The sequence below is a fragment of the Protopterus annectens genome, chromosome 14.part0, assembly GCF_019279795.1.
Source record: "Protopterus annectens isolate FY-2018-M chromosome 14.part0, PAN1.0, whole genome shotgun sequence".
Lineage (NCBI taxonomy): Eukaryota > Metazoa > Chordata > Ceratodontiformes > Protopteridae > Protopterus > Protopterus annectens.
This window is the reverse complement of record NC_056748.1, coordinates 307855397-307883327: the sequence shown is the minus strand read 5'-3', so window position 1 is coordinate 307883327 and position 27931 is coordinate 307855397. Positions and strand designations below refer to the sequence as shown.

The window sequence follows — 27931 nt, the reverse complement described above, 5'->3', positions numbered from 1 at the left end:
CATGCTGGCAGAGACAAAATTCCTCAGCCAAAGAATGTGACAAGCTTTAAATAAAAGTGGGTAGACTTTCCCTTTCTTTGATTCCAATGCAACAAAATGAAAGTTTTATAAAGCACGTGTTGATTTTTAGTAATTAACCATACTGAAATTGTACTAAAAGGAAAAATTAAACCTTAGGGATGAGTTAAAGAGCAGGTAATAGCAGACCTGGCCTTCAGTATTATTTATGCTAATGATTATGATACACTACAGGTGGTCACACAGTAGACTTCATCTCCTCTCAGACTGTGAGTTTTAAATAATAACATGTAACATCCTTCAGCTTAACACCACACTGGTTTACTGTAGAAAGTCTAACATGTTAGAGGCATTCCTTGTTGAGAAAGAAAAATGTTAACTTGGATAAATCTGAGAAATGAATTTTAAAAGGGCAGTTTTAGCTAAATATATTATGACAAGATAAAATACATGCACTTTATTTTTGGTCAAAACAAGTACTTGCATTTTCCTCAAATAATAAGAAACTCGTTATGGTTAGGCACAGTTTCCCTCATGACAGGGAGAAGAGAGATTACTTCCTACATAAAACACTAATTTTGGAAACATGTCTACTTTTCTTCATCCGATCTGAATTTTGCTAGGGGTAGAATGTTCAGTGTTTGTTAAGAAGTTTGATAACATGTCATTGCTTATAGCCAAAAATAAAAGTCAGTTTGTAATTTTTTGCAAAACTATTCAAACATATAAAAATATTTGAAAAAGAGGGTTATTTTTTAATTTATTACATGTGTAGTTTGATGTTTTATTTTGAGATTGCCCTGTATGGTTGAACAATGTTAAGCATCCCTGACAGGCAAATTAAGTTAGAGTGACTGAACTTTTTTCTGATATAAAAATTCCATTTCTGCTAATTTTTGCTTTCTACCAGGTATGTTCAAGTTAGAATGTTACTTATTATTAAAACTAAATAAATCAAAAGAAGATAACTAATATGTCTTATAATTGCTAAATTGCAGAAAACAGTAGCACTTTAATAATCACCAAGTCACTTCCAAGTATAATCAAAGGGAATGATTTTAGGTAAACAATATCTGCTTTGCAAATAATACATAGTTAGCAAGATGGGTTGGCAAGTAAATTAACATGAATTGCTGCTGATTTCTAATCCCCTCTGGAACATATCTAGTATGGGGTTTCAAAAGCAGCAAAATTCATGAAACAGCATTGCTCCTCTACTAAATCATGTACAGATGAACAGTTGTGATCAAGAACTGTGGAAAGAGCATGCTTGGTACTGCATACCATGGAAATCACCAAGATATGTCAGACACACAACACAGTAGGTACACTAACCCTGCCATTGAGAATAAAACTCAGGGAGACAGTGCTACAAAACAAAGGCTTCAACTATATCACTTATTTGAATGTAAGCTCCACAAACATGCAATCTATAGCCAGGTTCTTCATATGTACTAAAGATGGGATGAGGAGCACAGTAATTAGATGTATTCAAGCTGCATGCATGTGAAGATGGTCATTATAACAATCCATTCCCTCTGCCATCATTCTTACTGAAAATATATGACTAAATAAAGTCAGTCTAGACAATGATACAAGCTTTTGATACAGGAACTACATACATGTTCAAGTTATAAATAAATAACATTGCACTGTGGGCATCATTTTGGTGATTTGGTCTGGGGGAATGCATGCCTGTGGGACATCTGTGGTGCACAGTTATGTCAAGTAAAGATACTGTATTTACAAAATGGGCTCAGCCAATGCCATGTTACATGGCTATGTGCTTTGTATACCCCATTATATTGTACATCTTACATAGTATTATCCAGAATATTTTCAATATAGCTGCTGCACAGTGTAATGCAGTGCCACATGTTCTATACTGGGGGCTGTATAACTATTGCTCCTTGTTCTATAGCATTTTTTGTGACATTTTTGAATATGATAACCAGATGAAGTTGTTCCACTGTGCTATGCTGAACCTTGCTTCAGCTGGGTTTGAAAACTGGTATCCTGTTTTATGGCTTGGGGTTGGATTGCCCATGATTTGTAGCATGTAGCATGCTGCCCTATGTCTTTCTGAATTGTCTTCAGAAGCTATAGTCTGTAGACACATTCATTGCATATGTACTTTATAACCAACTTCCTTCAAGTGCATGGAATATATCACTAAATTGCCTAAGAATGCATTTTCTGAGAACTGCATAAAGCTCTGACATGTCAAGGTTCTGGCGTGTCATACGTACATATTGTTTGTCAACTGTGGCCAAAAATAATTTTATGGGCACTTGAAAGAGCAGCTCTTAGAATATTTTTTTTAAATCTCTTGCAGGATCATATAAATAAGCCCATAAAGTGGTGAGAAAAAATACAAGGTACACATGACAGAGACCTACAGAACTGAGCTATGGTTAAAAAGTGAAAAAAAAAATACAAACAAATAGAGTAAACACAAACATGGCCTTAGTCTACTGATGAAAGAGTCACAGGCAAGATTAAAACCTGGATGTTGAAAGGATATAAAGGATATGGAAGGCCTGCAGTATAATAATCATTGGAGGAAAGTAAAAAAAAAAAAAAAAACAATATAAAAAAACTAACTGAATATGGCAAATAAAGGAATTAAAAGAGATTCTTGGATGTAGTGCAAATACAGTACCGGGGATTCATTAAGTTCCCCAGTGTGAGCCATATGGCCCATTATAAAAAGACCCTTTTACCACAATATGGTATTTTTGATTCATAGAGACATTAGCTGCAATGAGGAAAGACCTGATTATTGGTTAATTCATGTCTTGAATTACAGTTAACAGCTATACAGTACAGACCAGCACTTCCTGTTGTAGAGTTATCTGTGGTGACTTCATTGTGCAATTACAGGCAGTTTCCCCCCTCAATCATTCTCTCTCACACACATACCACTTACCCCATATCTGTCCATGTTATCAGAATGTCCACAATGTCTCCTTTTCCCCTGCATGCATGATTACAGTCTATCCTTAGTGTCAGACATTCAGGTTACAGTCTTCATATTCTTTAGTAAATGCATGCTGAGGCAAAAGACATTTATGAGTTAAACAGGTAGCCCTTAAACTTCCTGTCTATCTTTGTCATGCAGCAGGACATATTGCAGACTGCATAATGTGAATATCCTCTCTCTGTCTTATATAGACCTATGGAAAAAAGCAATAATTCTCCCTCTTCATAAAGGCGGCCCATTTTCTGATATCACAAACTTCCAGCCCATCACCATTCTATCCCCTATCTCCAAAATACTGGAAAAACGTGTCCATAAGCAACTCATAGGTTCATAGATTAATACTAAGCTAACTGCCCTTTCGAGCCATTTTAAGCATAGCCAATTATCCCTTGTGTGACTCAAACCTTGCACCTTGTGTTTGTAAGACAAACACCTTAACCATTAGGCCATCCTCCCACCCCATCCATCATCTTCTAAACCACAACAACCTCTCACCTACCCAGTGTGGATTCCATCCAGGGCATATTACTTCAACTGCCTTGATCTCCTTTTTGGATATCATTAATAAAGCCTGTGACTATGGCCATAAAGTGTCAGCTCTGTTTTTGGATCTATCAAAAGCATCCGGTACTGTATCTCATACCATTCTCCTGTCTCAGCTCTCTTCTTTAGGGTAATCTTCTCAGTCTCTTAACTAGTTTAAAAGCTATCTCTCAGATAGGCAGCATGCTGTTAAATGGCAAAACTTTCTCTCTCCTTACCTACATAACCCTATAGGCATCCCACAAGGCTCAATTTTAGGATGCCTTCTATTTAATATATTATAAATAATGTGCACCAAACTATTCCAAATGCCTCCCTAGTACAATATGCAGATGATTCGACTATCATTTGCTCTGTACCCAATGCTGCATCTCTTGAAAAAATGACACAAACAGCATTCAGTATAGTCATATCTTGGCTCCACAAAATTCATCTCTCTCTAAACCCCCAAAAACAAGCTTATGTTATTACCCCCAAAAGAAATACAGCATTTAAGAAAGAAAATGTCATCATTCTCTCAGTAAACTCCATTAAAATTGAACTTGTTACTAGCACCAAACTATTAGGAGTCATAATAGATGAAAACCTTAAGTTTGACCTACACATCCAGTCCAACATTAATACAACCCATAAACAACTAGGGCTTCTGTACAGACATAACAAGTTTCTCTCCTTACCAACCAAACAAGGATTAGCACTCTCCTGTCTCCTAACTTTACTAACCTATGGTGCATCCTTGTTAATTAAAATACAGTCTTCCTTAAAACTCAAACTCGAATCTTGCTATAACAAGGCTGCCAAATTTGCCACAGACAGTCATTACTCCTCCCATCATTGTAACTCATTAAGAAAATTACAATGGCTAGAATTCCCCCACTACCTGTTATTCTGCAACTAACCACTTCACATAAACTTGTCTACAAACTGCAAGATTGCCCTTCCCTCAGCTCCCTACTTATCCTCTACACCCCTCTCAGGCCTCTACATTCAAAACACCAACACTTACTCCAAGTCCATAAACCAAACCTTCCAGCAGGTAAACTACTTTACTCTTGAACCATGACCAGATCATGGGATAACCTCCCTTTATCTGTTCGTAGTAAACAACATCCCTCAAACTTCAAATCCGCCCTACACAATCACCTCCTCTTCAAGTGGATATGTACATGTACAAAGCCACATACTACCACCCACAAAGCCATTACATGACCTTTTCTCCCCTCCAGGCTCAGCTGCCTGCCATTATAATATTAGCCTCACTTTTTACCTTGCATCATCACTAAACCCACTATATCTCTATTCTATAGCTTCATCTGAAGTTACCTAAGTACCATTCTCTTGTTCTTTATCTTCAGCACAACTTGCCTAAATTATTTTTCTCTCCACACTTTTACTGACTACAAACATCTACACTGATTCCTTCTCCTACCTCCTAACACTTCTTTGCAACTTTCACAGGTTCATAGGTTCATAGGTGTGCACTAGGCTAATGGCCCTGGAGCTTTTACAAGCCTAGCCCATAGGATTACCCTGGCATTGTGCCACCCAACCTTAGTTCCTAGTGCCTTTGTCGAGCAGAGCCACTGGAGTGATCCCCGGGGTGAATTTTCTATTTCCCATCCACTCATCAAGATTTCTCTTGAAGAGGGCCAGTGAGGTGGTCTGCTTGACATGTATGGGAAGTCTATTCCATAGCATGGGCAGTCTCTGGGTTATGAACCTGTCCCTCCAGCATGTTCTGTTGATTGTGGTAATGAGGTTGAGGTCTCTGGAGTGTGTGGTGCGGAGGGATTGGGATTTCTTTAGATGTAGCATTTCTAACAGAGCTGGGTCAGACATGGCTTTGTAAGTCAAGCAGAGATTGCCTCTAAGTAGGTGATATGAGACAGAGAATAGTTGGAGTTTTTTGAGTCTGTCCATATAGGATAAGAGTTTAAGGCCTAGGATCCTCTTTGTGAGGTACTTTTGCGGCCTCTCCAGTTGTTGCAGGTGTCTAGTGAGGTACATGCCAAATGGGGCATTGTACTTGATGACTGGCCTAATGAGGGAAGAGTAGCAAGAGACATTGACCTCTTTCTTCCTGGATGCAAAACCCTTAGTAATGAGATGTGCCACATAGAAGGACTTTCTGACCACAGTGGCAGTGTGGTGGTTAAAAGTGAAGTTGCTGTCAACCTGTGTTCCCAGATCTCTTACAACGTCTTCTGTGTTCAGTGGATTGCCATCAATGTGGTAATTCAAGGGAAATGGGTTTTTCCCAAGGGAGATGATGACACATTTTTTGGCATTGAGCTTAAGGTCATGGATCTGACACCAGTCGTTGGTGTCATTGAGGCCTTTCTGTAGGATGTCGACATCACTTGGGGAGTTAATAATAGCTCCCAACTTGCAATCATCTGCAAACTTTGTCAGCCAGAGTCCCTTTGAGTTGGCCTGGACTTCAGAGACGTAGATACCAAACAGGAGAGGTCCCAGGACCGAACCCTGTGGGACTCCACTCGTGACTGGTCAGCAGTCTGACTTAGAGTCAGCTACTTTCACACTTTGGGTTCTATCTGTGAACCAGTTTTCAACCCATCTAGTGATATAGGGGTTGATGCCCAGCATAGTGAGTTTTTCTATGATTCCTGAGTGGGGAATGGTATCAAAGGCCTTGGGCAGATGAGGGTAGACTGTATAAACCACCTTACCTTCATCCACAGCTCTGGTGACGGACTCAAAGAAGTCGACCAAGTTGAGCAGGCATGCTCTACCCTTCACAAATTGTGTAGGATCCAGAGTTTGGAGATTCCCTATATCCTTGTTTATTAGGTCCATGATGACCATAGCTTTGCATTTCAGACTTGTCAGGCTAATTGGACGATAATTCTCAGGATCTGTAGTCACTCCTCCTTTGTGAAGAGGGATGATTGTAGCAGTGCGCCATTCAGTAGGGACAATGCCTGAAATGAGGCTGTGATTGAACAGAACACACAGGTGAGGTGCCAGTTCACTCTGTAGTTCATGTAGAACACAGCCAGGGATATTGTCAGGTCCCATAGAAGCTGTATTATTGGCCTTGGACAGTGCTGTTTTAACCTGAAACATATAAAGAAATGGTAGGTACCCCACAACAATCGAAGCAAACCTCTTAAAGTCAGTTAAAAAATGTACTTCTTTATTCCAACAAAAAGGTAAGCGCTTTCGCATCTCCAAGGATGCTTCATCAGACTTTAAAACAGTTACAAAAAATTCAAAATCTCTTTAAATACCATTTCCGTTTTAGCATAAGCCAATGAGGAGGCTAATAAAAATCACATGATAAGCACTCTTGTAAAATTCCCTACAGAACTAAGGCTGTGCATAACCAACCTAGAAAATATATATAAAAACATATATCTATAAAAAGTATATATATAGAACAGCATATGAAAAAACATATGAGAAAACATATAAAAAACACCTTTATAATACAACAATAGCATGTACATATGCATATATATATATAAATAAATGTGTTTGTTCCTATATATACTCTATGTAGTTCCTAAAACTTGTAATTAGTGACTTAAGAACATCAATAACTAGGCTAGATGTTAAGTATCATATGCTTCATATACACTTATGCTGATATACCACTGGAAAAAATGTATTCCTATACTTCTAAAAAATGTTGTTGTACTTTTAAAAAATGTTTGTGCCTCTGAAAGTTAGTGCTTCAAGGGTCGATCTAACAGGAAAGGCTTCAATGAGACCCTATAATTCAGGCCATGTCCTTTGTCAGCCTGTAACCTAATTATCCACTTCCCTTCCTCTTTTTCTGTGCAATTGCCTATGCTTCCTAATCTTTCTGTGGCATGTATAAGTTCTAAAACCAAAAACTTAAAACTATGTGTTGTGTCATTCCGTAGGACATGTTTAGCTAAAGCATTAACCTGAGCAGCAGTAATACTGGGTGCCTGGCAGTCTACTGGCATTGTGATTTGTCCTTTGGGGGGAGAGAGAGGTAAAGTTAGCACTGAATCTGTCAGCTAGTATATTGGCAATATCTGTTGGCTCGGCTTTCTCCAAACTGAATTTCCACTGAAACTTGTAATGCTATAACACTGATTTGCATTATATTCTCATTTAGTTTGTGTCTTAGAGCCAAGTAACACTGGACTCCATTATGTATAATAGAACCTGCTCATTCAGATTGTTCTATTGTTGTTCTACATTCTTGCCTGTTATGATGTACTTCATTGCAATAATTATATTCTTACTGTTTTTTTAATATTGTATTTTTTTCTTGGAACTTATTGTTCTTTGTATTGCCTCACCGCAACTATTGTATTTTAATAATGTATTTTTGTTTTTGTCTTGGAGCTTTTTCCCCGGGCCTCCACTGAAAATGGGCCCACTGTGGCTCAGTGGACTTTGCCGGTAAACAAATGTCTATAAATAAAATAAAGCAAATAATATATATATATATATATATATATATATATATATATATATATATATATATATATATATATATATTGCTATTAAAATATCGAAGTTTAAAAAAACGGTACTTAACAGCAAACTATTCTGCTGAAAGTACACATTACCTAACAGCCATAATGGCAAAAATTAGCTGCTAATTCCGAAAATGTCGAACATGACATTTTACAGCACTTAACAGCAATTCCACCCTTGCTGAAACTCCCTAACTAGTACACCTAACGTCCCGTTTATGCAGGGGAGCAAGCCCCCCTGTGCCCCCCACACCCCCACAACTATATATTCCAACTCCGAGATTGCAATACAGTGAAGAAAGGGATGTATTTCCCTTAATGCACTGCACCTCAGTCCCTGTACATAATTGAACATTCATATTTGAGAATGCAGAATGCATTAGCATATGTAACGTTCGATTATGTAGCTTACACACATATGAACTATTCGAACATCTGTTTTATTTTATTTTTTATCTTTGTCATATTTATTAGTATAAGGTTGTACAGTCTTTTACATATGCAGCATGTACGACTAGAAATATTTAAATAAATATTTATGTGATGTATTATTGTTTTTACTAGTAGATAGGTTTATTTAAGGTGACAGGAAATGATGTATGTTTTAGTTGTAGGCTTCAGGAAATGATGTATTGTGAAAAGGGACATAAAATGAGGTTAGATGGTTTTGAATGTATAACGTCTGAAGAAGAGGGAAACCTCGATAGCACTAACGTTATTTGTTACGTTTCTTGTCATTAAACGCTGTTTGTTTTTTATGAACGCTTTTTTACTGGATTTTTTTGAAGAGCTACCACGCCACATCTAGTTGGGTTTTGTTTTTGGACTTATTTGTTTCTTGGACATTCTGGGTGAACGTTTTTATTTCTTATATATATATATATATATATATATATATATATATATATATATATATATATATAGATACAGATAAAAACACCTGCTGTTAAAATGCCACTAGGGCGCAAGACTTTGGACTTGGTCATGGTGTCTAATGTTACTTCCCCCCCCATCCCTGCTGTTAAAGTGCCATTAAGGCACAAGATACTGGAGTCATTCCTAATGTCAAGTGTTTCTCCCTCCTGATCCCCGTAGTGTCAAAATGCTGTTAAGGCATGGGATACTGAAGTCCTCTTTGCTTTTTAGTGTTTCCCCTTCCAGTCCCTATATTGTTAAAATGTCATTAAGTAATGAAACATTTGAGTTAACTCTGGTGTCTCATGGTCACCCAAGCAAATGTTTTTGGCACCGTTCATTAGTCTAGAGGTTTGTGGAAGTACAACAGCAACCTCAGGGAATTCACACACACATGGAAACAGACACACACACCTATCCTAACCCCTCCCAAACCCTCTATTGCTACCTCCCAGCAAGATTTGCATGCACATATACACTCACACATGCAGCCCCTCGCTTTACCCTACTACCAAACACAAAGTACTTTCCTCTGCCATGATGAATGATGGAGTGGCCAAACTGATCTACCTGCCTGAACAATTCTATGCTCATGCCTTCCCAGATGCAGTTCTGGGAGAGACAGCACATAGCTAATTAGCATACTGTGTACTCTCCCCTGAACAGCTTCATAAGCAGGTAGCAAGGATGTGGAGACCGCTTGATGGAGTATTGCACTCCTTTCTGCAAAAGCATTTGTTAGGGTTGTCTCTAAGTAAAAAAGGTCATCTTGAGATGTACACATCATATATACAGTGATAGTTGAACAGCATTACTTGCAGATTAGAAAAATAATTGAGGTAAATAGAAAAATAACCTCTCTGAATGAACCTGAATTTCGAGTTTACATGTAGCATCACACACACACACACACACACACACACACACACACACACACACACACACACACACACACACACACACACACACACACACACACATGCATGCACAAACACAGAAAATAATGATCTATAAATAAAAGATACATATCATTCAGTAGAATCCCTTAAACCTGAGACAAAAAGCCTCAAAACAAACATATTCATGCTGAACAAATATTAGTTTACTGAAAAAATAAAAACAATTGTTTTACAGCCAACCCCTGCACTCCCATCACCTAGGGGAAATCACTGTTAAACATACGCTTACTTACTTATATCAGCGCCACAGATTCATAGTTATTACGTAAATGCAAGTACTTCTAAATGTGTCATATGTTCCTGCATGATGTACGACAACAGGAAAACTGAACTCAAACTACAGCAGCAGTTTACAAAAGTATGTTATGTTCACCAGACAATAAAAATGGACTCAGATGCATGATTCCACCTAGAGAAAGAAATAAAACTACCCTAACTGAATGCATAATAAATATACCAAAATTGCTGTACAGCAAAACTCTGCATGTAAATGCAACCTTGAAAATAACCCTCATTGAAAGTGATTAGATCACACTCAGTGTGAAACTAGTGCATTTGATTAAATAACATGCTTCTGTATAAAAATAAACCTACAGCATGTAAAAAAAGTTAGAGAAAGCATAGAACTAGGAACCGAGGAAATATTACAGCTCAATTTATTTTTATTTTTATTTTATTTTATTTTCAGTTTGATTACCGGGGAAGTCCACTGGGCCTGAAAGTGCCCATTTTCAGTGGTGGCCCGGGGAGAAAAGCTCCATAAGCAATACAGTAAGGGTTACATAATTATAAAGGTATAATACATGTACAATATTCATACAGTAAGGAAATGCAAATACATAAAATGTACAGCATACAACACAGTTAACAGATATTAGAGAACACATTTTACAGGTGTTTCCATTAAGAGCAAGCATGATCAACTGTCCTTATAATATAAGATCTAAGGTTCTTGTGTTATTATACTAGCAGGGGGAAGACAGTTTGCATGTAGTTGTTCTAATTAAAGTAAGGTATATACTTAATGTACAGTCAATAGAAATAATTTGATATTTACAATGTATACATACTTGGAATCAAGTGAGAGATTGCTTAATCGGTGACTGAGAGCTTGAGTCTGTTGTAGGAGAATAGAAATATAAGTTAGAGGGAGGTGAGGAGCAAGGAATATGAAGAACTCATTGGGGAATTCCCTTGAATTTAGGTAGGGTGTAAGTAGAAACATTTCTATTTGGATGACAGGTATGAGAAAAGTTGGGTCTTGAAGGTTTCTGAGTTTAGTATAGTCCTAAGTGAAGGACTGAGAGAGTGCCATTTCTTGCCTAGTGAGAAAGAGAGGAGAAGCTGGTCAGCAGGTTGTTTGGGTTTGTGGATAGAAATAAAATTTTGATTTTCAGATTTCAGAGATCTGTTTGGGATGTATGAGAGAAGGATGTTTGTTAAGGCTGGACATTTATCTGGGTGAAATATTAATTTGTGAGCGATAGTTAGTTGTAGGAAGTCTAGGTGGTTAGAGAGCTCTAGCCAGTTCAGAGATTGTAGGGCAAGGCAATGATGAGTGGAGGTTTTGGATTTAGTGGCAAATTTAGAGATCTTAGTATAGCAATTTTTAAGTTTGGAGGCATTGGAAGAAGTCAGATTAGTTAGAAGAGGGGCTTCATATAGTAAAGATGGTAGAAGGTAGGTAGTTACCAAGGTATGCCTTGAGGAGTTGGAGAGAAAGAGATTATTCCTATAGAGCATACCTAATTTTTGGTGGGTTTTCTTTATGTTTTGTTGAATGTGGATATCGAACTTAAGGTGTTCGTCTATGGTAATGCCAAGAAGTTTTGCAAAAGGGATCACTTCTATAGCTGAGTTGGTTTGGCTAAGGACTTTGAAAGCCTTTTTGTCATAAGAGAAAGTCCTGGAGGGAGGGAAAAGTAGTATTTTTGGTTTATTTGAGTTGAGAGAGAGAGAGATGGTTTTGGTGCATCCAGTTCTCAGTGGTAGAAAATGCAGTTTGGGTTTTAGTCAGTAGTTCAGGAAGGTTGGAGGCAGGACAGACTAAAGTTGAGTCATCTGCATATTGGATAACTGTTGTGTCAGGGTTATTAATGAAGATGTTGAAAAGCATGGGTCTGAGGATGGACCCCTGGGGAATGCCAGTGGGTGCTGGTAAGAGGGAAGAGGTAGAGTTCTTCCATCTGACTGCTTGAGATCTGTCTGATAGGTAACTGGAGAACCAGGATAATGTATTAGGGGAGAGATTAAGGTTGGAGAGATGATAGAGAAGGTGTTTGTGGGAAATGGTGTCAAATGCTTTAGAGAGATCTAGGAGTACTGTGGATACTAGTCCAGAATCTCGGGCTCAATTGACTGTTTCTAGGAAGGAGAGTAGGGCAGTTATGGTGCTATGGCCAGAGCGGAAGCCATGTTGGGTGGGTGTTAGGAGTTGATTCTGGATCAAGAAAGGCATAAGTTGGTGGTGGACACATTTTTCTAGAATTTTGGAGATTGGAGAGAGTAGGGCAATGGGGCGGAAATTGGAAATATTGGTGTTTTTGCCTCCTTTATGAAGAGGAAGAATGTAGGCTGAGCGCCAGAGTTTGGGTACATATGATTCTTTTAAGGATCTATTTACTGAGATGCTGATTGGGAGAGCAATACACAGCACATTTGAGGAAGGTAGAGGGTATGTTGTCAGGGGCATTGGAGCATGGCTTTAGTTTGGATATGAGCCTTTTTATAATATTAGTCGAAACTGGTTTGAGCTGGAAAGTGAGGGGACAGTTATTAGGGTTGCTGGGTGGTGAAGAATGAGAGTTATGTGGATTGTTGTTTGGGAAAGTTTTGGTTAGGTTAGCTATGGATTCTGTAAAGAATGAGTTAAAATGTGAGTTTAGTTCAATGTCAGTTATACTTGGGTCAGGGCAGGGATTATTCCTGGAGCCTGGATGGAGAAGGGAATTAACTGATTTCCAGAATTGTTTAGGGTTTTTATTATTGTTGGACTGAAGCTTATTGTAGTAGTTTTTTTTGTCCATGGTGATTAGTTTTTTTTTCAAGAAAGTATTAATAAAATTGCTTGCATTTAAGGCTAGCAGATAATAATAAAAATTAAGCAGACAATTGTCTCCTATTTTAAATAGTGTGTCAGTGCTATAACAAAGAACACTACAATTTACAATTAAAGTCTCACTATTCTGAGGATGGTAATTATTTTCCTTAGACATTTAACTTGTATCACAGAAAATTAATCTAGGACAACTTAATGTGCTGTTTGCAAGGGTTGCTACTCTCTGTCACCATGGTCATCTGTGTATAGAAGTGCACATTAAAGGGCCTGCATTACATTCCTCACTTTAGTGGGATGCATAAACAGCAGCAGAGGCATTATTGGAGGACAGATACAGTAAATACAAAAAGTAAATATAATTGCCTGAAAGACTGACTTGAGCAGAGAGGGGGCTAATGTCTGACAAGTGCAGTGGAGAAAAACATAATTAAAATGACAAATCATTGTTAGCGTCAGTGGTCAATTCCTGCTTTCTTATTTGCAATTTAAAACACAACATCATGCATGATATATAAAATTCATGAAGGAAATATTCAGCAATGTGTAATGCACTTACAAAATGTAATTGAGTGTTGCACTCAGGAGTGAGCGTACCTGAGAAATTTATTCAGATACTGTCTGCTGCAGGAAGACCAGGAGAAGACACCATTGTTCCCAGCTAGTGTTGGTGACATTATGTTACCTTCAGACTTCTTACACGCATTGCCTTCTCCATCATGGATCATGCCAAAGCTGCAAATAAAATAACATTTGTTGAAGAAATAGTAGGTTGTACAAGAATAGTAAAGCATCAGTTTTTAAATATCTTTAAACATTTCATAAGGTAATACATTGGATCAACACTAACACATTTCTGCAGTGAAAGAGAAAGGACATCACCAGACATGATGACTTACTCTTACAGATAAAATTTAAATTAAATATGCAGTTTGTGCTGTGTAAATGACTATCTACAGGGACCATACAATGATTAATAAAGGTTATATTCTGCACTGACTAGTACCAAAACACGAAAAAGAAATACCTTAATATAGTTAGTATGAGTTTCTCCTAAAGTGAGGTTTTCCAGTGCTATAATATTCATAGGTTTAGTAGGAAAACTATTTTGGAGTATGATGAAATTTACCAGGTTTATTGTATTGAAGTGTTTGGACCACAGTGAAAAGGGATAAGTACTTTATTCTAGCAGGTATAATTACCTCAGGTTTGATCATACTGTGGAGGTGAGGAATGTAGGCAGGCTCTGACCCCCACCCACAAACAGTTTTCTTTTGTATTTAAGTTAAAACAGATGTGTTTTTAGTAACAATTTCTCTTTGTAGAACATGCAATTGTTTTTAGATTTACATGTGCAGATACAGAAAAGTCATATTCTGTAATATGAATTTCACTTTTTTTATCTGTCAGGTCAAAAAGAATTAAAGAGATTGTTTTCTCATGGAAGATACTGCAGATTGTAATGAGCAATATCTTTTTATACTTGATGTTATGTTGTCCTCTCTCGCCTTCATTCTTACAATGATGGGTTCAGAACCGATTCTCGGCTCCGACTCAGCCAAATACTTAGCTGAAGATCTCAAACTTGGCTTGTGGCAAGAAGGTATCCCACAATGCAGTGGTGTAATTCCATATATCTCATTTGCCACTTTACGAGGTTGGATGCGCTCATCTTGGTCGTGGCTAAGTTGTGAAACATTTTTCTTATATTTCTTGTCAAAACTAAATAATTTTGCTGATATATACTTCTATCACCAATAGATTGTATTCATTGGCTTCTCTTTGCTGTTTTTTACCTCAATAGAGATAATTTTTTATCAGGCACGGCTTTTGTTGTTACTTTATAGGCCTTGGTATCCCTGTAGTGGTTGTTGTTTGTTGTAGTTTGTTGTGTCTTCATAGCTCATTTAAATTAGAGCGCTATACGCCCGTTTTAGTTAGAGGGCTTTTCCAGTTTAATAATTTGTGTTTGAAAATCAGAGCCGTTTAAGTTAGAGGTTCTAATTTTCTTCCCTAGGCTTTCTTACTTGTATTCTTTTGGTAGCATTAGTCTTTAAATATTATTGTGTTTGATATAGCCTCTGGGCTTCCTTTATTGGTGTCAAAATGTCTAAAGAACACAAAGGAAGAGAACATAAGCCTTCAGGTTTCAAAAAATGTCAGAAATGCTCGCAAAGATGTCCATCACTGATGGACATATTGTTTGTGTCTATTGTCTTGGTGTTATCCATCTCCAGGAGGACTGCACCTTCTGTCATTCATTTCGTGCCAGAGCTCTTCAGGAGAGAAGAAACAAGTTGATTCTTAAAGGGCTTTTAAAACTTTTCTTTGAAGAGGCCATTCATAGCTCTTCCTCTTCTTCTTCATCTCCTTCTAAAAAAGGAAAATCTCACAAAAGACAATCTCCATCTGCATCGGCTCATTTGGAGCCGCCAGTCAAACTACCTAAAATTTCTAAGGCCACTACTTCCTCGACTCCACAGTCTTCGGAGCCATCAGAAGTTCTTATGGTTGACAGGCCTGATTCTTCAGCACCAAAGCCTTTGGAGCTGCAAGATACCTGTTCTTGGAGCCGGTCCATTGAAATGTTACTGGTATCTCCAACCTTGAAATCACCTATCCTCCATAGGTCTTGATCTGTTTCATTATCTTCCAGATCTACAAGAAGCTTATCTGATGAGGACATGGAATGGGTGGTGCATAGACTCCTTAAGTTGCCGGCACTGACTAAATTGTTCTCGGCTCCTACCCATTTGGTTTCGGATCCTACTGTGCCCACTATTGTTACTCCTCCAAGCCAAGCTGGTCCTCCTGAGTGCTCAGTGCCACCTTCTGTGGATTTTTTGGTTACAGAACTCCCTTTGGTCTCCATGGAGTTGATTTCTGCTCCAACTCTCTTGGTGCTGTCTGGTGAGTCTGGGAGCTGGGACTCCCTGGTCGGCCCCAAGGGGGATTCTAGGCCCTGATCTTCGTTGGTGCTGAGCTTACCACTTGGAGCATCAGCTTGGGTTAGCTCAGCTACTACATCGGCCTCGGGTCCAATCTCATTGGCTTCATTGCCTCCCTCTGTCTCCTCGGAGCTGGGGGGGTCTTCGGAGCTGGCGGGATCCTCCTTTGAGCTGATGAGGAGTGTGTTGTCTTCCCATTCAACACCACAGAGGGTTGTCAGTACTCTTCCCCCCAAGGCACTGGCTGTCTCAGCTCCACCCATTCCTCAAGACAGCAGAGACCCAAAGCCTCAGGATCCCCCTTTGGTTGAACCCCTCTCATCCAAGGCCTCCCCAGAATATCCTTCTGAGGAGCTACCTCGGAAAAGAACCTGCAAGAGGAAGCATGTTGGCTCCCCAGATGAGTCCAATACTTCAGACACTGACCTCAATGAGTTCAAAGGGTCCCCAAAGTCGTCCCCCTGATGATATCTCATTCTCAAATATTCTGGAGATCCTTAAGCAAAGAGGTGGCTGGCAGCCACTACTCCTTCTGATGAGGAGTCAGTGTACCAGAAGGCTTTCTGGTCTCAACCTTCAGCCTCCTTGGTGTCCCCACCTTTTGATGAACTAATGGATCTGGTTAGTCAAAAGGCATGGGAGTCACCTGATGCTTTGGAACCAGTCCCTCTGATGCCAAACAAATTTTTGTCAGCTCCTCTGGGCAAAGAATTCTTAACAAAGGGAGTACCTGTAGATGCTATGGTGGTGGCAGCAGCCATCAAAAAGGAACTTGCAGAGACTTCCTCATCTCTTCATCCTCCAAATAATGATTCGAGAAAGATGGACAGATATGGGAAGTGTTTTTTCTTCAGCAACTTTTTCTTTGCGATCGCTGAATTACTTATCCCATTTTCTAAGGATACAAAGAGATCTCCTGAAAGAGCTAAGAGATACTCTACAAATTTCAGTAGCTGTGGGGGTGAATGAAAAGGTCTCTTCCCAGCTGTCCACCTTAAATTCCATTGTCAACTCCTCCATGAGGCTCATATCATATGCAGCAGATGGAGCAAGCAGGGCAGCGGGTTCCTGAGTTTCCCTAAGGAGACACTCCTAGATGTGCTTGTGTAATTTTGCAGAGCCCTTTAAGTCTACCTTTACTAATTCCCCTTTTGATGGCTCCTCACTCTTTGGACCCAAAATAAAAGACACTCTAACATGATGCGAGTAGGAAGGAAAAAATCTCTCTGCCATTGGAGTATGTTTTTCCGTACCTTCAAGACCTTATCCCAAAGGTCAAAAGAGTGGAAAGATGTGGTTCAAAAGATCCCAGAGATTTTTCCAAGATGCATGGGGTGATATCTTCCTCAGCGGCAGAGGGTGAGGTAATAACAGTAGACGCTGCCCCAGAGGCAGAAGGGGTCCACAAAACCAGGGTGACCGTGATTCCTTTCATGGATGCCCTTATCAGTGCTACTGAAAGGAGACCTGACTGCTCTACTCTGGAGGCAGTCAGGGAACATTTATCAATGTACCCAGAAGCCTGGTGAAGAATCACAAATGACAAATGGGTACTAAACATAATATCCAGAGGATACGCCATCCCCTTTTGCTTACCTGTCCAAAAGACCAAAACACTCCTGGATGCTCCACCCAATTTAGGGGAACAAGCAACAATAGAGGTTCAAAAGTTGCTCCAAAAAAGAGTCATCCAAGAAGTCCCTGCAGACCAAATAGGATTTAGAACTTACTCAAGATTCTTTTTAGTGCCAAAAAGAACAGGGGACTGGAGGCCCATATTGGACCTAAGCAAGTTAAACGAATTTGTCAAAAGTCAAAGTTCCAAATGGTGACACTGCAGTCTATACTTCCCTTTTTAGGGAAAGACAATTGGAGTTGCTTGATAGACCTTCAAGATGCTTACTACCACATAAAAATGGACAGGACATCAAGGAGGTACTTATGCTTCTTGCTGGGAGCCAGCCATTATCAGTTCAGAGCTCTGCCCTTTGGTCTCACTACAGCCCCCAGTGTGTCCACCAAATGTATAGCAGTAGTCACGGCTCACCTGAGATGTCTAGGATTCCATTTGTTTGCCTATCTAGATGACTGGCTCCTGTCTGCCACCAGCAAGCAGCTACTCCTACAATCCAGGGATCTAACGTTACATCTGCAATCATTTGGGCATTACAGTAAATTTGCAAAAATCTGCCTTGTTGCCCTGTCAATGTATTACATTCATAGGTGCAGATCTAGACTCTTCATTGATGATAGCACGTCTTCCAGCAGGAAGAATCATAGCTCTCAGACATCAAAACTTTCACATCCTTCCCATGGACAAAGTGAAACAAAAGTAATTCTACGCTTATTAGGAACAATGGCCTCCACGATTACTCTAGTTCCTCTTGCCAGAATGCACATGAGAATACTTCAATGGCTATCATTCTCCCAATGGTCTCTACAAGAGCTTCCAATGTCTAATCTGATCACGATAATGGAATCTTGCAAGAATGACTTGAGATGGTGGGTGCACTCCACTCATGTGACAATAGACGTACCCTTTGTTCCACTTCAACCAATAGCTACAGAGACCATGGACACTTCCCAGACAGGGTGGGGGGTCATTATCTGGCAAGAACAGTCCAAGGTACATGGCAAAATCATGAGGCTCACTTGCATATAAATGTTCTAGAGATGAGAGCAGTGCTTCTTGCGTTGCAAGCACTTCAAGACTCTCTCCCTCTAGGGATTATTGTGATCCAATCAGACAATATGTCTGTGGTTTGGTACATAAACAAACAAGAGGGAACCAGATCCTACCCCCTGTGATGAGAAGCCCTAAGAGTATGGCAATGGGCAGTTTCCTCCCAGCACTTTCTAATCATGATGCACACTCCGGGAAGTCCAACATGATAGCGGACAAGGTGAGCAGAGCAATTCTAATGTCTCATGAGTGGTCTCTCAATCACAATGTAGCGGAAATGATATTCAAAACATGGGGACAACCTTGTTCTGATCTCTTTGCCACTCCCATGAATGCCAAATGCAGCAACTACTTTACCCTAGTTCCCCCTCTGGGGGAGACACTGAGAGATGCTCTTGCTCACGATTGGCCCTCTGGACTTCTAATGCCTTTCCTCCTTTTCCTCTCATACCCAGAGTAATTCAGAAAGCTCAAAGCTCGGGAAGCAGGATAATTCTCATTGCCCCTTACTGGCCTCATCAAGTTTGGTTCCCCTTCCTGTGGCCCCACCTTCAGGAGAAGCCTTGGATCCTGGACCCAGTACCAGAACTGCTGACTCATATGTCGGGGGAGCTTCTACCTTCTCTCCACATCCTAAAATTGACAGCTTGTCTGCTCCATTTCCCAATTTAGTCAGGCTTCACAATTTTACTCCTATTTTAAAACATATTTTAATGTCATCCCATAAAGCTTCTACTAGAAAGCTTTATTCTAGCAAATGGAAGAGGTTTTCCCTGTGGGCTCAAGATAAGAACATTGATCTTTTCTCTGCACCTATTCACTCCATTTTGGATTTTCTGGCAGAACTATTCCAACAAGGCTCAGCTGCAGCTACCATCAAAGTTCAACTTGCTGAAATTTCAAATTTTCATATCACTGTACGAATGAACAGCGAGATGAACAACAAACATAGAATGTTATGGTGAGTACATAACTTCTTTTTTCACATTATATTTTGGTAATTTATCACAGACAGCCACACACAGAAACACATAGCCACAAATACACACACACACACACATACACACACACACACACACACACACACACACACACACACACACACACACACACACACACACACACACACACACATACACACATACACACACACACATATTTAAAATATTGCTATAGCCATTTTTATCTTATCTTAATGCTGTATGTTATATTATTGTCTTTGTAGCACTATCGATAGGCATTACAAATCTTAATTTTGTTCTAATCCAAAATGACCTAATGGGAATCACCATTGTAACATGATGACATTTTTAGCCAAATTTTCACCATCTCACAATATATTCAATGTCCCATAAAGGCAAGATTATCAGGCTATATCCTCACCTGCAAGAGCTTCCTTGCATTTACTTACAATCCAGTACTCAGGGTTGCTGCTTACTTTGAGAAACTTTGATAAAATATCTAAAACATCTGTGCAGTCTCAGCATATGGCTTGTGTTCTTAGTTCTAATTGAAAGAAATTGTAATAAGTTCTTTGCTATTCAATTGCACAATGGTGCTCAAATTAGAGTTTTATGAAAAGTTAGGAATTAGTTACAGGGTCTACGCATGTCATCCAGTCTCTGTTTCTGACATTTGTATCAGGTTTATTTACTTTAAGATTATACAACAAAAGAGCTCATAAATTCCAGAGATGCAGTGCTCAATACATTTATGAGCCCAGAGACCCAACAGGATTATGCCTTTAGTGGGAGGAAAAATGAACGGTTCAAAACAAATTGCTGCACAGACTTGCCCATATCCCAAAACTTAAAAATTGATGAACGGTATAATAAAAGAGCCAGGGAGACAAATTACTTAATAAAGTGTCATATAATCTCATCTAAATACAAATGTTGCCCATAAAGAAAAATAGCAAAGTATAGCATGCCACATAAGGGAAGACACATCCAAGGCATACTATTTTACATGTGACAATATCTTTTTCTGGGAAGAATACTGCACTTATGGAAAAGGAAATGTATTTTGTGAAGCTTTTCTTTGAATCATGAGTACAAGTACAGGTCAAACACAGAATGCTGTTAGTATGATTATAGCACAATGCTAAATATTATATAAAGTTGATAATTAATGAACAAAAAGAGTACCAAACTTATTGTAAATAGGAAAACTGATAACAGCCTACATAACTTGTCTACATTGATCTCCGTAAGTCAGAAGTGCTACGTATTTGACTAGACCACCTCCACAGAGGGTGGGCTGTTGTCACTAATGATAATTTAAACTAGTTCATAAATAAGACCCATTCATGAGATGGTCTGGCAGAAGGAAAGGACAGAATGTTAAAAAGAGTACAAACCTCTGGTGGTGATCAGAGATGAGTTAAGTCATCAAACAAGATAAATGTTTGTTGGGTGTTAAGAATGACACAAGTAGAAACATGAATATCTTGTGAACAGCACTGCCTATCAATCTGTGGGAGCTGACAATGAAGAAAAATAATCTCCTAGTATTTGCAAGTAAGAACTATGAAATTTGGTGTTCCAAGTTCAATCATAACAGACAGAGGAGGAAGAAATCTAACCATGTATCCTTGACTACTGGAATTATGTCATTAATTGCTCAGAACTACACTCTTCTTTCTTGTCAGAAATTGGTGTTAAAAGTCTTTTTAATACTGACAGGTTAGAATATCTGCATACATCTGTACTGGAACAACAAATGCCTATATGTCTAGACTAAAAATATCGCAACAAACAGAAAAAAAAGATCAAAATATAATTCCAAAACAGTGTCACAGAAAGACATGAAGCAACTCAGTAAACCATCCTTAAGCACCCCCAAATGTGAAGTCCTGCACTCACACCCCTGATCTCTAAGCATATTACCTGCAAGGTTGTACAGGCTAAAAAATGGAAAGTAGTTAAACAAAAAAATCCTCCTTTTTTCTCTACAGTGAATGGTACAACCTTTGAGACTCCAATGAATCCAGTTGCTAACCATTTCAAAGCCAATGAAACGGTGTAGTGATAATCCATTAATAATGCAAGCCTTCACATAAAGATTCACAACACTATAAGATCCATAAAATAGGGAGCAAAAATGGTTAGAGTTCCTTATCAACATATGCATTAATGGGGGGGGGTGGAGCCTGAATGGCTAACTGAAAGCAGCAGTATTTTACAACTCCGTATAACTGGTTAAATAAGACAGGAAAAAATATTCTTTTTTTTTTCTTCAAAGTATAAAGTCTTATAGATAAAGGACTAATTTACATAATTAGAAACTTTGGTGAAGTTTTACAAATAATTTCCTATCAAAAAAGCTTGAAGATATATTCACTTGTTAAAAAGAGCAACTCAAGTAATTCTCTCCAGGATGCTGCCTTAAGGAAGGAATTACAACAGATGGCATCTACCCTGCAGGATTTGTCTTTGAAGATGGATGATTTTAAAGAGAACCTGGAAAATCTTAAAACAAGCAGTCAAAAACAGGCTGACACCCTCAAGGAAATGCTACAACACCAGACAAGGATAACAGGAATAGAGATTTCTCTAAATGACTTAGAAAGCAGACTTAAGGAAGAGGAAACACAGAAAGAACTGCTTCTTAAACAAAACACTTGATTGGTTAATAAAGCAGAAGACTTGGAAAATAGGGAGAGGAGAAATAACATCAGGATTTTTGGATTACCTGAAAACACAGAAGGTGAGGATATTATTTCCTATTTATCAAGCTGGATCCCTGACTTTTTAAATTTAAAAGAAGGACTTTCCTTTGGCATTGAAAGTGCATACAGAGCTCTTGGGAAATCTGCCACTAACTCAAACTCTCCTCCTAGGTCAATAATTATCAAATTTATTTCATACTTGGACAAGGAACTGATTTTCAGATCTGCTTGGAGTAAGGCACCTCTGAAATATAAACAGAACCTGATAAGATTTGATAACGACTATTCATCTAGAATAATGGAACAAAGGAAAAAAGTGTGGCCAGTTATTAAAACTAATAATGTGATTACTTTACCAGAAGAAATGGATTGGATGCCAACTTCTCTCAAGAGAATAAAAGAAACAAATGTCTGGACAGATGTCAAAAAGAAGAAGCAAAAGACTGATACTGTTACAGCCAAATCTCTCAAAGCATCTATTTTGATATGAATTGTTTTAACATTACTTTAAAGGACCAATTTTAATGCTTGGAATTTTAAAACAAAGGTAGATAACTATTGGAATCTTTTATCTATATTTTTTGAAAATAGATGACACATGAGAGTTTTCATATTACTTCAGGTATGTAAAACAGGGTAATTTTCTTTCACAGAAGGAGGTTTATATAGCACATAAAATATTTATACTGTAAATCAACATACATAGCTGATTTCACAAGCTGTCTGCACTGTAAAAGTTGCATTTTATATGTTACTTGAATTGTCAGTCTCTAGAGCATATGAAAAGATACATATTACTTTTTGCAACATGTTATCTTTGCAGTTACCTCACACTCTATACAAACTCACTTGGTAACTGATAGCTAGCTATTCATTTAAAATATCAGTTTTAATATTAAATGTGCCCTTGAAATGCTATTGACATTTTGACAAAATATAATCTGAACTGTAAAATGAACAACTTGAAAGAAGTGAAGTAATGCATACATTTCAAAGATAGTTCTTCACACTACAGTAAAAGTAAAAATATATATTCACAAGGAAGTAATGAAATGTTTTAGTCTTCCAGTTAAAATCGCTTGCTGTCAACATTTTGCGATATCAGAAAGTTTGAAGAGCTAGGAAATTACTATTCTTTATCTTTATAATGATTATTAGACACATGTTAGACTCTGCTTAGTTTAATGAATTGTGACATGTTTATGAGGAAAAGTGGACTCAGTTACTCACATTGGACTACATATTCCTGGAAACTCAACTGAAATATCCCCAAATTACTTGTGAATTTAAATGAACTGCCTGATTAATAAGCATAATTTACTTTAACAACCTGAATCCATAAGCTATCTGCTCTATATATGTCACTTGCATATGACAGTCTCTGGAGCACACAAAAAACTACATATTATTTTTGCAACATGCTATATTTTCACTAATCTTACCTTCTAAACTAACTCAATTGGCAACTGACAAGTTATTTGTTTAAAACATCAGTCTAAATATTAATTGTGCCCTGTAATATTGTTGCTGTTTTGACAAAACAAAACCTGAATTGAAAAAGGAATGATTTGAAGAAGTGAAGTATTGTAAAGATTCCAAAGACAGCTATTGGCATTACAATATAAGCAGAAATGTATACATGGAAGAAAAAATTGAAATGATTTACACTTTTAGTTAAAATAGCTTATTGTTAACTTTTTGCTTTATCAGAAAATTTAAAGAGCTAGGAAATTATTTTTAATTTGTGGGAAATCTCTGTTTCTGGTCAAGGGAGGAGAGGCTTAAGAGTATTCTAACTGCCCTGATAACTCTCTAAGATGCTCTAAATACTATTTGATTAATACTTACCTAAGGTAAGTCTTGATTCCCATATAGGTACCTTCACATTCCTTCTAGACCTGATGTGATTACCCATTCTGGAAGCAGGAGGTGCCCTATGCAGGATGGGAATTGTCAGGGTGATCATAGTTCATTCTTAGACTCTGTTTTGTAAATCTATAAATATGTAAAAGCCATGCACACTAGAATGTAGGGTGCCTCTACTCAGGTTACCACTGATAAGCCATGTCTTTTCATAAGTGTAAGTTGAAGTTGGTGAGCTGAAGAGTGGGAAAGTAAAGGAAGACAGTACATCTACAGTAAATTCATATTTCATTGTTAATCACTCATTCTCTCCTATAGAGCCCTTTTAGTTCAATTATTTTAGTAATAATCTATTTGTTGTTGGCTTATTTAGTGTATGCTCCTTTGTTGCATTTAATTTATCCAAAATGACATATCTGACATGTTTGGGATCTCTTAAGGGTAACTAAATATTGGATATTTTCTAAGTCAACATAATAATTGTTTACACTAGTTACATTCCATCCTGATATATAAAATACTATAGAACAATAATAGAATAATATAGAATTTCATATCTCTTTTAAGAAAATTCTCCATATAATAATTTAACATGTGGAGCTCAGTTGATATTGTTGGTTAAAGGTATGAGTGATAATCCAATAGATCTGTCTTTATCTATTGGATTAGTAATGACTTTCATTCCATGTTTAATGGGAAATTCATATTTACTTGTATTTGATACTTTAGAATTAATGTTTTATAGAAGTACTTTTTTAAAGCCTGACCAGAATTTTACCCTACTTATATTTAAAGAAGAAAGAACATTAAATTGTACTCAAAACTTTACACACATAAAAATAACATTGAATGTTATCATAGAATATGGCATAACTACTATAATCAAAATAAAAAAAAGAAGCAAAGTGTTTCTTCCAACAATAACTTGAAATGGATTTAACATTCTTATCATTAAATACTAATGGCTTAAATAATGCAAATAAAAGATCAAACTTACTAAAATATTTAAATCTAAATAAGGCACAAGTAGTATTTCTCTAGAAAATGCATTTTAAGACTAATGATAGCTTTATTTGGAACCCTAAAGACTATACAGTCTTAGCTCAATTCTCTTACAGAACAAAGACAAAAGGAGTATCAATTCTCTGGCAGAAAAAAACATAATCACTCCAAAAGTTATTTATAAATATGAAGACAAAGAAGGTCTACTAGCATTTGTTATAATTAAATTTAATAACAGAATATGGACCTTAGCTAATCTATATTGGTTCCCAGGAATTGGAGCGGGAATGGTTAAAAAACATCTAGATTTTATTTCCAGCTATTATAAAGGAAATTTTATACTGGGAGAAGACTTTAATTGTAACTTAGAAGCTTCTGAAACCACCAAGAAGTCTTTTCGCATAGCAACTATTTCAAAATCCTTAAAAAAATGGATTGATTCATTTCATTTGGCACTTTTAAAGTAAAAGATGATAAATCCTTATTATTTTCCCATAAAGACCATAGATTTGGAACACAAATCAGAATAGACAAATTATTTGTAGTTCAAGATTTACAAACAGAAATCCTCAGCTTCTCAATAGTTCCATGCCCCTTCTCAGATCATGACTCTCTGATAATAAAGCTCCAAATAGAGTTTAAAATCTTTAATCCTCTCAACTAGAATTCCATCATATATCACAAACATTAAAGAATTTAGACCCTGGATGTTGTCAGAACTGCAATTATTTCTTGAAATTAATAATACAACAGAAATCAGTGCAGTCAAGGTTTGGGATGCATTAAAATGTATTTATTTGGTAAGACCCTTAGCTGGTACAAAAACAAAGTTAGAGAGTGGAAATCTGAAACATTAGACTTACAAACCAGACTCTTGACAGCAAAATCTAAAAAAAAAAAATCAGAATTGTCCAGAAGTCAAAAAAGAAATAGAGGAATTAAATAAAAAATATAATGAAATTCTAACACAGAAAACTTGTCTAGCCTTGGAAAAATTAAAAATAAACTCATTAGCCATCTCCCCCAGATATCTACATAACTTATCTACAAGAATTAAAATACAATCTAAAGCAAATAACATTAGTAGTATATATCAGGAAAAAAAAGTGAAAAAAGTATCATATATAGGAGACATCCTTGAAGCATTTCAGTTCCATTATATGGAACACTACAAAAAAGAAAGTAGATTTAGATAACAACCAAGTAAACTTAGATACAAACTTATCAATATAAAAAAAATCCAGAACGCTTAAATCTAGACCTACAAAAACCTATATCCTACAAAGAGATTGTTGACAAGATAAAAGAAAGTAAATCTAACAAAGCTTCAGGGATGGTATAATTATAGAAATTTACAAACTCTTCCCTTCAACACAAATCTCCCTTTTTCATAAAACTTTGCTAGAAGTCCAGTCAGAAGCAAAAATACCACCCTCATGGAAATATTCTCTCATAACACCAGTTCTAAAAGATAATAAACCATCAGACCTTTGAACCTCATACAGATTTATATCATTATTGAATAATGATTACAAAATATTCATGTCAATTCTAGCTAACAGAATGAAAATCCCACTTTCAAAGACAATAATGATCAGACTGGATTTTATGTGAATAAAGAAGATAGAGAAACACTTGCAATCAGATTAGACATAGAAAAAGCCTTTGATTCCCTCAACTGGGAATATCTATTTAAAATTTTAGCATTATTTGAATTTCCTTCTCCCTTCATCTTATTAATAAAAAACATGTATATTAATAACTTAGCCTGCATTGAATTAGGTCCTTTCACCTCAGAATCTATCCATATAACGAAAGTTACTAAACAAGGATGCTCCCTTTCTCCTATTTTATTTGCTTTGGCTATAGAAATACTTGCAGAAATAATATGCAATAATCCAAGAATAAAAGGAATAGAAATCTATGACCAGTACATATCTAAAATAATGCTTTTGCTGATGATATTTTATTAACCCTATCAAACTCCAGAGAGTCATTAGGAGAGCTAGAAGAAGTAATGGAGAAATTTTATAAAATTTCAGGTCTAAACTTTAATAGATCAAAATCAAAATTTTTTTTTTAAATAAGAAAAAATAACTACAAGTTACAGATAAATCCATCATAGGAAAACAAGAACTTACACTAAATTATTTAGGAATAGTGTTATGCAAAAATATAATCAAAACAGTATTAATAAATTATAAAAACATTATTAAAACAATAAAAATATATATAGAAAAGTGGAACAAAATTATATTAACTTTTGAAGACAGATTGCAATTAATAAAAATGGTCTTATTGCCAAAAATACTGTATGTAGCATTAGGAATACAGTTAATTCCAGAAAGTTGCATTCAAAAAGAAATAAACTCATGTTCACTAAAATTTTTATGGTATTCTAAAAAGAATAGAGTTGTTCTACTGATCACATTAGACCCTGGAAACAAGGAGGATTGAACTTCCCAGAAATAGAAACATATATAAAAGCATCTGTGCTTAAAACTACAATAGACTGGATAAACCCAAATTATTTTGCCAACTGGAAAGAATTAGCAACGGCTATATTAACAAATTAATTTAATCTGTTAAAAAAATTTTAATAGTAGACAAATCAAACAAACCCTGGTACATACTATGCATAAGTATACAATATAATATAACAAAACCTTCTAAAACAACGCTGATTAATCATTACATCAATTCCTTTAGGAAACTTATCAATGCAAACACAGAGCTAAAACTTTGGTTTGACATTTTAACCCCATTTACCATCACTAAGAACTTTCTTCACAAAATATATAGGGAAACAATAAC

The 27931-nt window shown here is 37.0% G+C and overlaps 1 protein-coding gene across 1 annotated transcript in view; it reads right to left on the bottom strand.

Annotated features, from left to right (window-relative positions):
* Positions 1-27931, bottom strand: part of ADAMTS18 (ADAM metallopeptidase with thrombospondin type 1 motif 18) — a 403884-nt gene that overhangs the window by 325584 nt on the left and 50369 nt on the right. Inside the window, exon 4 of the mRNA XM_044055552.1 lies at positions 13549-13686. Coding sequence (XP_043911487.1) covers positions 13549-13686 — 138 coding nt within the window. The remainder of the gene's footprint in view (positions 1-13548; positions 13687-27931) is intronic.